Source organism: Phascolarctos cinereus, unplaced genomic scaffold (assembly GCF_003287225.1).
Source record: "Phascolarctos cinereus isolate Bilbo 61053 unplaced genomic scaffold, phaCin_HiC Scaffold_5;HRSCAF=322, whole genome shotgun sequence".
Lineage (NCBI taxonomy): Eukaryota > Metazoa > Chordata > Mammalia > Diprotodontia > Phascolarctidae > Phascolarctos > Phascolarctos cinereus.
In genome coordinates this window covers 256,139,415-256,151,502 of record NW_027555958.1, presented here as the reverse complement: position 1 = coordinate 256,151,502, position 12,088 = coordinate 256,139,415, and the positions used below count along the sequence as shown (strand labels likewise).

At 39.4% G+C, this 12,088-nt stretch overlaps 1 protein-coding gene across 5 annotated transcripts; it reads left to right on the top strand.

The window, feature by feature from the left end:
• The first annotated feature begins 2,018 nt into the window (after positions 1-2,018).
• On the top strand, positions 2,019-11,370 carry HFE (homeostatic iron regulator). Of its 5 annotated transcripts, none has more exons than XM_020966785.2 (7): positions 2,019-2,297; positions 3,049-3,312; positions 5,034-5,312; positions 6,329-6,604; positions 6,755-6,865; positions 7,508-7,540; positions 11,004-11,370. In XM_020966785.2, exons 1-7 carry the CDS (start codon positions 2,225-2,227, stop codon positions 11,183-11,185), a joined length of 1,218 nt encoding a protein of 405 aa, XP_020822444.1. In that variant the 5' UTR covers positions 2,019-2,224; the 3' UTR covers positions 11,186-11,370. The 5 variants fall into 5 exon arrangements, with proteins under 5 accessions (XP_020822444.1, XP_020822445.1, XP_020822447.1 ...); XM_020966786.2 differs by having other exon boundaries at positions 2,020-2,297; positions 5,148-5,312; XM_020966787.2 differs by lacking the exon at positions 11,004-11,370 and adding an exon at positions 8,642-9,945 and having other exon boundaries at positions 2,022-2,297.
• The last annotated feature ends 718 nt before the right edge of the window (positions 11,371-12,088 follow it).

The window sequence follows — 12,088 nt, the reverse complement described above, 5'->3', positions numbered from 1 at the left end:
ATCCAACGGTGATTTCAGACATGAACACATGTACAGATACAGAATTTACACTCAATATTTGTGTGTGGTGTGCTACTGTCTTAGAAAGCTTATTTGTTTTTGTTTTGCCTTCACAGATGTCTCAGTTTCTACCTACAAATGAGCAGAGAAACTTAATGTCTTTTTCTTTGTTCCCTCAATCTCTCCAAATACATTCTTTCATGCCCACCTAGTTGGGGTGAATTGGATCCAAATCACAGACTTTTAACCCCCAAGATTATTGTCCTTAGAAGTTTAGGCTAAGGCTAAGCTCAACTGAAATTACTTCCATTTAATGTAAAGAGATGAGTCAAGAGTACCCAACAAAATTCCAAATACTACTTACTTTCTAATTTACTTATTATCTAACTTTGAGCTAGTCTTCACCTGCAACTGTTTCCTCACCTATGAAATAAGAAGATTGAGCTAGAAGTCTTAAAGTCCTTTCCAGTTCTAAATCCTATATGACATTTGTTATGTACCTGAAAAAATCCATTCTCAGCATATAGTAACAAATTTATTTGACCTGTTTAACTTTTTTGTAACCAATATATCTAATTGATTATGGATCTAAGAGGGTTATTAGAGTTGAAAGGATTAACAAAATAATTTAGCCTATGGTATTCAAGCATTTTAACATTTTAATGAGTCTCCCTAGTAAATGGGGCAGCTAGGTATCACAGTGGATAGAGTGCTGGGCCTGAAGACCTGAGTCCGAATTTGGCCTTGGACACTTGCTAGCTATGTGACCCTGGGCTAGTCATTTAACTGTTTCCTCATCTGTAAAATGAAGGGATTAAATTAAATAGGATCACTTTCATCCATTCCTGTTTAAATCAAGAAAAGAGGCTACATTTACTAGTTGATGCATTAAAGCTGTTTATTGGCAAGACTATTCAGCAGACAGGTGTGTACTTCATCCGTAATCAGTTCTGGCCCTGAGATTTTGGAATGTACTTGGTCATGTCAAAGTACAGCTTTTACCTGTGACAAGAACTAACAATCCCCCATAATGTGGTACAATTCTTAATTAGGCAGCTGCTCGATAAGGTTTTCTGTGTTAGTACTGTCTGGAGTCTATTGCCATTGGATTTCAGTCTCTTGCCTCCTCACCAGAAGTCTATAGGGATCAGGCTGCCCTATACAAACAAGACTGCAACCACAAACTGTTCTTTGAGCCACCCTTACAGGCCCACCCCAACTCCCCAACTAAATTTGTTCTAGTAGCAATTTTGGCTCTTCAACAGAGCTTGGGCAAAATTCCATCGCTCTGAGACTGTTTTCTCACCTATACAATGAAGGGGTTAGATTAAGATCAGGGGTTCTTAACCTTTTTTTTTTTTGGTCATGTACTCCTTTATCAGTTTTATAAAGTTTTACAGACCCCTTCATAGCATAATGTTTTGTACCTACATTCAAAATTGAAGGAAATGTTAAAATTTCAGTTGGAGGTTAGTGAAAATAAAGATGTCAACCTTTCCCCCATCCCAGTTGACAGAATCCCTGAAATTTGACCCAACGACCATGGACCCTAGGTTAAGAACTCCTGGTATAGATAAGTATCTCCCAGATCTTAAATCCTAGCATTCATTAATATCGGAACTGGAAGGAAATATAGAAGTTACATACTCCCTTTCATTTTACAGATGTTCAAAATATGACCTAAAGAGTATTTGCTGAATGAATGAATTCTGGAGTCCCCTAAACCTGCCCTTCTGGTTCTTTTGCCTTGCCTGAGGATGTTTGACTTGCTCTGTCCCACTGTTTTCCCTATCAAACTGCAGAAGTTAAAAGATGTCAGCTTTCTGCAAATATCTATGCTGCCCATGTGCTCTGTTTACTTGTATTCATCCAGGCTGTGTGTTTGTTCTAGGCTTTGGTCAATGCCTTTAGAAATGTGTACTGTGGGTCACAAGAGAGGGCACAAAGATAAGCTGGGCAAAGTTCAATTGCACGTAACACAGCTCCCGTGTTTTCCTCTGGGGGCAGGACAAAGAGTCCATCCTCTTCAGTGTACAAACCATTTCAGTAAAACATGGGGTGGAGAACATTCTGAAAAGGAATGTCCTCCTAGTCCTGGAATAAAATACTTTAGGTCTCTCAGATTAAGCCCTGTAAACTAGGATTTGGGAGCCAGCAGAAGCAGGAAAGGCAAAGAGAGGGGCATTCCTGTGACTTGGAAATACCGGGCAGGTTCAGGGTTGCAATGAGGACACTATCTCAACTGGCTCTTCTCCTGCTCCTCCTAAGGGTAGTGGTCCAACGGGAGGGACCGTCTCGTGAGTCTGAGGGTAGTGGTCAGCAGGTGGGGTGGGTCAATGGGAAGAAGACAGGAGTGAAGAAGTGGTTGAGTCCTACTTCCACCTTCATCCTCATCCCCACCTCTTTTCCCTACAGAACAGGAATTAGGAGAAACAGGTCGTACTGTCCTTTAAATTTTCCTGCCTTGTTTGGATTTCCCCCTATTCCTTACTCACGGTGGATCCTGTAGCTATCATCTGTTTCCTTCTCAACTCTGTCCCCCTAGTACTACTCTAATCATTTTACTATTAATTATTTTAAGTTAAATTTGCATAGTGCTTTCACATATCTTATTTGATTCTGAGAAAGAAAAAAACTATGAGATTTTACATAATCATAGGATCATTGATTTGGAGTTAGAATGGACTTCACAGGCAATCTTGTCCTAGCCCCTCTTTTTATAGCTGAGGAAAAGACAGGCCCAGAGAGATTAAGGGGCTTGTCCAAAGTCACACAATATTTTGAAAGAGTTGTAACAGGAATTCCAGGTATACTGTCCTCTTTCTTTCTTTCCTTAGTTCCATCTTCTTTATCCTCAAACTAGAATTTATGGCTTCCAGAAAGAGGTCATTGCCTCAATCTTTGTCCCTGTGGATACCACCTAGTAACAGATGACATTTATACAATGATTTCCCACTGGTTAAAGGATCTGAAGAGCAGCTAATTCAGAACTGTTGCACTCGCTCCATCTCTGCTAAGCGCCTGATTCAGTATCTTTGTCATCTCCAGGGTCTCATTCTCTTCAATTTCTCTTCATGGGGGCATCACATCCTGAGTTAGGACTCCCTTCATTTGTAGCCCTTGGCGATGTGGATGAGCACTTATTTGTGTACTATGATCATGAAAGCCGAAAGGCAAAACCCAGGGGCCCATGGATACAGAAGGATGAAATAGATAAGTTTTGGATGAGACTTACTCAAAGCCTGAAAGGATGGGATCATATGTTCATTATCGACCTTTGGACCATAATGGACAATCACAGCCAAGGTCAGGGTAAGTATTTGAAGTACTTTACAATAGCATAACTTTTCCTTTCAGTACCCTCAGAACCAATTTGAAACTAGAGTAGGTGGATGTGAGACTAGGAGGGCAGGAAAAGGTGCAGCTTACATTTCTCAGTCAACACAGAGTAGTCATAATGATTAGTGCTTCTATTCTGAAACAGTCACAGCAGGAGGGACTCCCAATTACTCTATACAGAATGAATGAATAAGCATTAAGTCCTGTAATGCATCAGGCCCTATGCTAGGTGCTGGGGATATAAAAATAAATCTGAGACAATCCCTGTCCTCATGGAGCTTAAATAGGGGAATGGTAGCCAGAGAAGGAAGTTTTGTTCCAGGGAGATACAGAGATGACAAGTGAAACCATAGGAGAGTCAACTGACATTTCCTTTATAGAAGCAACACTGGTGTTAATTTGATTACTGTTCCCAAAGCAAGAGATGGAAAGAGATTCGTTGCTCTACACCTAGGGTGGATGGTTAGAATGGATATGAAGTATGATCTAAAGCTGGCTAGATTTAGTGATTTAGGTGAATTTGTATTCATTCACATACTGATTAAGATCCCTCAGAAGGTCTACAGACTGCTATCCCAGATGGGGAAGGATAGACAATGGAGAGGCAGAATCATAGAACATTAGAGCCAGACAAGAACTTATAATGCAATGATGAGGAAACAGAAAGCTCAAATAATTTGTCCAGATCACACAAGTTAATGTAAGAACTGTGACTTGTAGCATTTCTGGATCAGCGACATTTTGTGTCCTACTTACAAGTTATCTATATACTCTATGTCAAGAATAGAATATATAATGTTTTTATTTTTTCATCTTTCCTTTAAAAAAATATGCTGGTAACTGAACCACAAGCCTTATTCCTAAGGTCCAGTTGTCTTTGAAACCTCCATCTTCTAGGCGACCAAGAAGGGTAGAACTTATAAATAATTATGAAATGGAGTACACAAGGAATTTACTCTTCCACAGTTGAGAAAACAATATAAGTAAATAACATTTAAGAAATAACATAAAGCTTTTTATTTTTATTAGCCCTAAGAGGGACGCAGCCAAAAAGATAAAATACCAAGACAGGAGTTGGGGTTCAGCTATAAGTTTTCTCATTCCCCTACCTCAGCGCCTTCCTCTTCAATTTTGCACAGGAAAAGGATATCTGGGAAATTAAGAAGGAAAGTCCTGGATTGTTTATACTGAAAAAGAAAAAGTGGAAGAGGACAAACTGAGCTCCTCTTTTTTGCTTCTGCCCTTTCTCTCTCAATAAGGCTTTCCATCTTAAACGAAGACAATGCTGTTTTATCCCACCATTATTAAGACATTCATTTTGAATTGTTTCACGTTAGTGATTATATCAATATTCACTTTTCCTTGTCATCAAGCAATGGGATCTCTTTGCAACATTGATACCCAGTGTGAATGTACAATCTCTATCCTTGGCACATGTTATCTATTTGTGATGTTCACCCAAGGATGAAACCTATAAACACGATGAAATTAGCACCATGATCTCACCAGTCCTGTTAGGCATGATATCCCTTGAGATATGTGTGTATGTACACACATACATATATACATACATATATACACACACACACACACACACATATTACATATATGATATAAAGCCTTTGAGGTTTAGAGAGACATTTACAGTAGAACTCTTCAGCTTTGATAACTGGTCTGGGGTTGGGGGTTGTCAGGGTCTCACATACTACAGGTAATGCTTGGCTGTGAGCTCCTGGTGGAAGACAACAGAAGCAGAAGTTTCTGGAAATATGGCTATGATGGTCAAGACTATCTCATCTTCCATCCAGAGACAATGAACTGGACAGCAGTTCAGCCTGAAGCCCAGGGCACAAAGCAGGAATGGGAGATAAACAAGATCCGAGCAAAACAACATCGAACTTACCTAGAAAGAGACTGCCCTGAGATGCTACAAAGATACTTAGAGATTGGAAGTGAAATCCTGAATAAGAAAGGTATAACACTGACAAAGTTCCTCCCGTGTTCTCATGTTCTCATTCTCTCTCTCTCTCTCTCCACATATACATATATATATATATATATGTGTGTGTGTCTATATATATATATATATATATATATATATATAGACACACACACACACATATATATATAGACACACACACACATATACATACACACACACACATATACATACACACACACACACACACACACATATATATATATATAGACACACACACACACATATACATACACACACACACACACACTCCACTTTTAAGCTTAGGATATTTGTGTATTTGAAGCCTCTCTCTCTCGATGACCCTAGTCACTAGGACGGGGCAAACTGATAGCTTCAACCTCCCTGGAAATGCCTAACAGGACTGCTGAGATCATGGTGCTAATTTCATTAAGTTTATAGGCTTCATCCTTGGGTGAACATCACAAACACATAGCATGTGCCAAGGATAGAGATTGTACATTCACATTGGGTATCAATGTTGCAAAGTCATCCCCTTGCTTGGTGACAAGGAAAAGTGAGTATTAATATAATCACTAATGTAAAACAATTCAAAACAAATAATAATGGTAGGCTAAAACAACATTGTCTTCATTTAAGATGGAAAACCTCATTGAGAGAGAGGACAGAAGCAGAAAAGAGGAACTCAGTTTGTCTTCTTCTACTTTTTTAGTATAAATAATACAGGACTTTCCTTCTTAATTTCCCAGATCTCATTTTCCTATGCAAAATTGAAGAGGAAAGCCCTGAGGTGGGGGGACAAGAAAATTTACAGCTGAACCCCAAGTCCTATCTTGGCATTTTATTTTTTTGGCTATGTCCCTCTTAAAATAAGATATATTAATAAATATAAATTAATCATTAATAAATCATAAAATACTATGATTAAAAATTAATAAAAAGCAAAAGCCTTATGTTATTATATTGTTTTCTGAAGAGAAAGAGCCTTGAGAAAGGTTCCTTATCTTTTCCTTTCACCTACCTTTTCAGTGCCCCCATTGGTGAGAGTGACTCGACACACCACTCATGAAGGTGTTACCACTCTGAGATGCCAAGCTCACAACTTCTCCCCAGTGAACATTACATTGAGCTGGTTATGGGATGGGAAGCTACTGAACCAAGGAACTGAGCTGGGAGACATCCATCCCAGTGGGGATGGAACCTTCCAGAGCTGGATAGCCGTGGATGTTACTCCAGGAGAAGAACAGAGATATGCCTGCCAAGTAGAGCACCCAGGACTAGACCAGCCCCTCATTATGACCTGGGGTATGGACCAGAATGAAGACGGCAGAGGAGAGGGAATCTTTCCATGGAGGGAGAAAAAAAGTGATCTGTCTGAGCTGTAGGACCCAGAAGAATTTGGGGGGGGTGGGGCTGGTGGAATCATGAACCCCTAACCTCTCTATCCTGTTTCAGAGCATCGCCCACTGTCTGTCACCCTGGCTACTGGGATCACCACTGGGATCATTGGTAGCATTATCATTACCACCATAGTTGTCATCATCTGGAAAAAGAAGAAGGTGTCAAGTAAGTAGAAAAAAGAAAAGTGATTTTTGCCTAGCTAACTGTAGTAGCTCCTAGGTATACTGACTTACTCGGCATTGTTAAATGGTTCAACATCAGAAATGGGCATAGTCTTATCAATGGAAATGGCATTAAATAAGATGCATTACTATTAGCTTTGCCCCTATACCCTACGGACCATGTAACTTGCAGCTAAAACCTCCAATAGTCTCATTCTACTAGAACGTGAGCTCCTCAAGAATAGGGACTACTCTTTCCTTTTCTGTCCCCAGCACTTAGCACATGCTTTGCACAAAGTAAGGGCTTAATAAATACTTTTTTCCATTTGATCACTCCACTATTGTCTTGCCAGAGCTCCCTGCCCCTTGGCCTAAGCAGCTTATTCCTTACTTGTCCCTGGAGTTGAGTCTGGTGGAGCCATACACCCCCCTTCAACATCATCCCGCCTAGCTTTCCATGGGGTTTACCAGAGCTTTTGCCCAGGAAAGAGAAGGAAAACATATGTTTCCACTAGAATTGAAATGTGGAGGTGGTCTTTGGGGCTGAATAACCCAAAACAGGAAAATGAGGTTTAAAATTAAGGGAAGAATTAACTGTAACTCTCATTTTCCCTGTCCCTCATCACAAGGCTTCTTATCTCCACAGGAGGATTGATCAGGAGCTATATCCTGACTGAAGGTAAGTAAGCAAGACATATAAAGAAGCCCAAGGAAAGATGTTACATACCATTTTTTTTAACATACCTCAAAACTTATAGTATATTCTACTGAGTGGATGGGGAAATTATCAATTGGTAGGTATTTACTGAATACCTACTATAAAAATAAATAACAACAACTAACATTTTTATAGAGTGCTTACTATGTGCCAGGTACCATTGCTAAGCCCTTTACAATTATTAATCCTGTGAAGTAGTAGGTCCTATTATTATCCCTATTTTACAGATAATAAAACTAAGGCTAACAGGGGTTAAGTGACTTGCCCAGGCTCACACAACTAGTAAGTTTCAGAGGCTACATTTGAACTCAGGTCTTCCTAACTCCAGGACTTCTGCTCTATCCACTCCTCACAACTTAACTGCCCTATCAGAGGTTGGGGGCAGGAAGTGTTGAGAAGAATGGTCCAGGGTACTATTCAAAATAAGTTTTTCCAGTCTACCAAGGTTCTTTTTCCAGTGCCTTCTAATAATATTCTGTGCATTGTTCACTTCCTAAGGTAGTTCATTTTCTCTCATAGTATTATCATTATCACCCCCACACTAATGCCAAATTTATATCTCTACCCTTGATCACTGAAATGCCTCCATGGGTATTCCAATAGGACCTCAGATTCAAGATGTCCAACACTTCTCTTACTGACTTCAATTTCTCTCGATGGCACCAATATTTTCACAGTCACTCAGGTTCACTAAAGGGAGTCATCTTTAACATCTCATTCTCCTTTATCTCTGCTATCCAGTTTGTCACCTAGTCATATTATTTTTTCTTTTTAATGTCTCTAAGCTTAAATTCTTCCTCTCCATTCCCACTGCCACCACTAGGTTCATATCACTGTGTGTCTGGATTACTGCAATAATCTCCTAACTTCCTTAATTCCAGTCTCATTAGAGGCTGTTCCACACACCAACATTAATTTTCCAAAACCATCACCCTACCATACTTAAGAGAGCTGCTATGTAGACCTGGACTGATTGTAGGAGGAAGGAGACAAGGAGGGATCACGATATTGAAAGTAACATAAGGTGTCTCAACTCTCTTCCTGTGCTGCATTTCTTTTCAGTAAACTGATCCAGCTGGAGGAGAAATAATAAGAGTCAGACATTCTGCTAATCGTCAGCTGCCAGTCTCCCCTCTACAATCCCAGTGGAAAGAGCCCTGGAAGGTGGCATCCATGCTATGCACCCATCACCACCATCCTTTTCGCCTTCTTCATTACCCATGGACATCAAAGGATCCAGACTCTGAGTGGGTCTCAAACTCCCTTCTGAACAATATTAGAGTTCACGTTATCCCTCAGTGGCAGTTCCCTGAAGATACACATAGGACACTGATTAAAGTTAAACCTGAGGATTGAAGTTGTTATGATAAAACGACTGGCAGTCTATTTCATAGGGTTTCTGAACCTTGATAGAGTTGCTATAGTATTCAGCCACAAACAGCAAGTCTCTGGAGAATTTATTCAATCTCAAAAGAGAATGCTCATTAGTTAATTAACTTTCACAAGTGATCTCACTTATCATTTCTAGTCTTCTTTTATATTTCTGTCCCTTAGGTATTCTCCATTCCAGTCAAATTGGCCAGCTAAATGTACATAGCATCATATCTGCCACCTAGGTGTCTTTACATAGGTTGTATCCCCATACCCAGAATGCACTCCTTCCATCCTCTCTGCCTCAAACAAGTCCCTAATATCCAACCAAGCACAGCTCAGATGCCACCTCATATATAAACCCTTTCCTGATCTGTTTAATGGTATACTATTCTCTCCCTCTTGAAATGATTTTGTACGTCCTTTGCATTTACTTATCTATATATATATCTTCTATACACTTAGTAGAATGTAAACTCCTTGAGGAAAGACTTTTGTTTTTCTCTTTGTATAGTGCCTTGCACATAGTAGCCACTTGAGGTAACCCATATTGATCACTTACGACACTCCCTCTTTGTGATTAAGTTTATGCGAGAGCCTAAATTTTTGATATGAAGGTTATGCAGTGAACATTTAATTAGGAAAAAAGAATTGTTTGTTTCTTCAAATGTTATTAACTTGTTCTTCTCTAATGGGTACTGGTCTTTAACATGTTGATAAACTGACAAATTCTTACTACTGAATTCCGGATTTTCTAGACTAGGGGTCTAGACCATTCCACTTATCTTCTGATGGCCTAAAAGCAGGACTGAAAAAGAATATTGAATACAGGAAGAAGTACCTGGAAAGGGCTGTAAACTTTTTAAAGGGTTCTTAATTTGTGCCAAGCTGAGTAATGTAAAGCTATGCTTGTGATTTACCTCATATGTATATGATTCAAAAGGAATTTAAACCCTGGAATTTCTTATAATTGCAATAAACCGTTGTGCACTTTTGATCACACGTAATGTACTAACAGTGGAAAGAGTGGGAGGAATACTGCTGAAGAAGAGAAAAGGAAGAAAGGTCACGAACCCAGACATGTAATTTTAGAAATAGAACTTGCCCACTCCCACTCTCCTGTTTCTTTTTATTCTTGGGTATTGGTAGTAGAACAAAAACCCAAGACTAAAATCAAAGGGAACACAGGCAGAGGAAGCTGTAGAGGTTTAGGGGCTGTTCAGTGAAGTTCCCCATGTTATCACCATCATATTGTAGAGACCTTCCCCACAACCACCACCACCACCACAATTCAAATACGCATTTCTTGAAATAAGTATAGGGTATTATATAAAAGTCACAGCCATCTTGCTAACCCCCAAAGATCTTTTGAAAATCACATTTATAATTTTGGGAAAGTTGCATTTCAAGAAAAACAAGAAAGTCATTATAAAACAGTTTGTTGACAGTAGCCCCTTTGAATTTACCCCCTATAGTACACTTATAGGTAGGGTCTTCCAGACAATGACTTCCCCAGATTCAAGGGGTTCTATGGGACCACACTCCTAACATTATAACTCACAAACCTTAACTGATACATTGACTTTCAATAGTCACCTAAAAGACAGAATCAGGGCGAAGCAAGGGATAACTAGGTGGCACAGTGGATAGAGCACCCGCCCTGGATTCAGGAGGACCTGAGTTCAAATCCGGTCTCAGACACATCACACTTACAAGCTGTGTGACCTGGGCAAGTCACTGAACCCCATTGCCTAACCAAAAAAAAAAAAAAAGAATCAGGGCAAAGCAAAGGCCTTTACTAAAATAGCCTGGTTAAGAGCTAGACAGCTCCTCTATTAACCTGGGGTGCAATCTCCTATGAAGAGAGCAGCAGTGGAAAGAATGGACAGACATACAGAATATAAAGAGGCATACGTCCAGTGCACATGTCCAAGGCAACTCACAACTCAATTACTAAAAAAACCCCAGTTCTCTTCCCATGACGTCTACATATTTCTATTCCTTATCTTCTGGACGTGTCACCTGCTAAATTCCCTGTGCTCCTCTCCAACAGCTCAACTTCACTCTGGATCTGGATTTTCTGGGCTTACTTCCATGGGCGTGATGTTTCCTACTGAGCATGCTCTACTCCAAGAGATCCCCGAGTCAGCCGGGGGCACACTGGTTATAGTGCCGGACCTAGGATCTGAAAGAACTGAGTTCAAATGTGGCCTTAGACACTTGCTAGCTGTGTGACCACTCTAGACAAGTATTTAACCTCTCTCTGCTTTATTTTCCTCAACTGCAAAACAGGAATGATAATAGCACCTCTACCATGCAGAGTTGTTAGGAAGATCAAATGAGATAATAGTTATAAAATCACTTAGCATAGTGCCTAGGACACAGCAGAAACTAAATAAATGCTTATTTTCTTTTTTTGAGCATGGAGTAGAAGAACATCCTTTTCCCCACTGCTGAAGTCTTAGGGCACAAGGATAACAGTAAAGAGTTCTTCCCTCCCGAGAAGGAGAAACAAATAGCATTATGTATAATTGCTGATAACCTTATTATCTACCTTTCAGACCTAGAAGAATCTTACTAGAACATAAATTTCTAAAAGTTGAAAACCTGAATAGAATTGTAGAAGGGTTAACTTAGCTCTATGAAGATTAGGAAATAGAAATAGATAATAGTATATTACACAGCTGTACAAAGCATTTTTACAAAAATTCACCATGCACTAGGGCATAAAACATCATAAACAAATTCAGAAAACCAAATATTAACTACTATTGACTATCACAATAAAAAATATGATCAATAAGGGGCATGTGAATAAATATCTAGAATTTATACAGCTCTTTAAAGTTTAGAAAGTGCTTACAAGTGACCTCAGTCGATTCTCACAAAGTAGGTGCAATTAGTATTCCCAGTTTGTAACTGAGGAAACTGAGGCAAAGGTTAAAAAATGATACACCCACATTCATGCAACTAGTAAATGTGAGTTTGGATTTAGCTAAGGATGTCCTCATTCCAGGTCATTCCATCCGCTGTGCCAGCTAACAAATTTAAATGGAAGCCAACTATTTCATTAAATAAAATAACAATAATGAAGCAATGTAACCAAAAAAATTCAGATGCACTCCAAACAAGGGTCCT

Bases quoted from the DNA above. Each gene is read 5' to 3' on its own strand.
- HFE (XM_020966785.2), top strand. From the start codon at position 2,225: ATGAGGACACTATCTCAACTGGCTCTTCTCCTGCTCCTCCTAAGGGTA. The intron at 2,298-3,048 runs GTGAGTCTGAGG...TGTCATCTCCAG, and splicing joins CCAACGGGAGGGACCGTCTC to GGTCTCATTCTCTTCAATTT. The intron at 3,313-5,033 runs GTAAGTATTTGA...GGGGGTTGTCAG, and splicing joins CAATCACAGCCAAGGTCAGG to GGTCTCACATACTACAGGTA.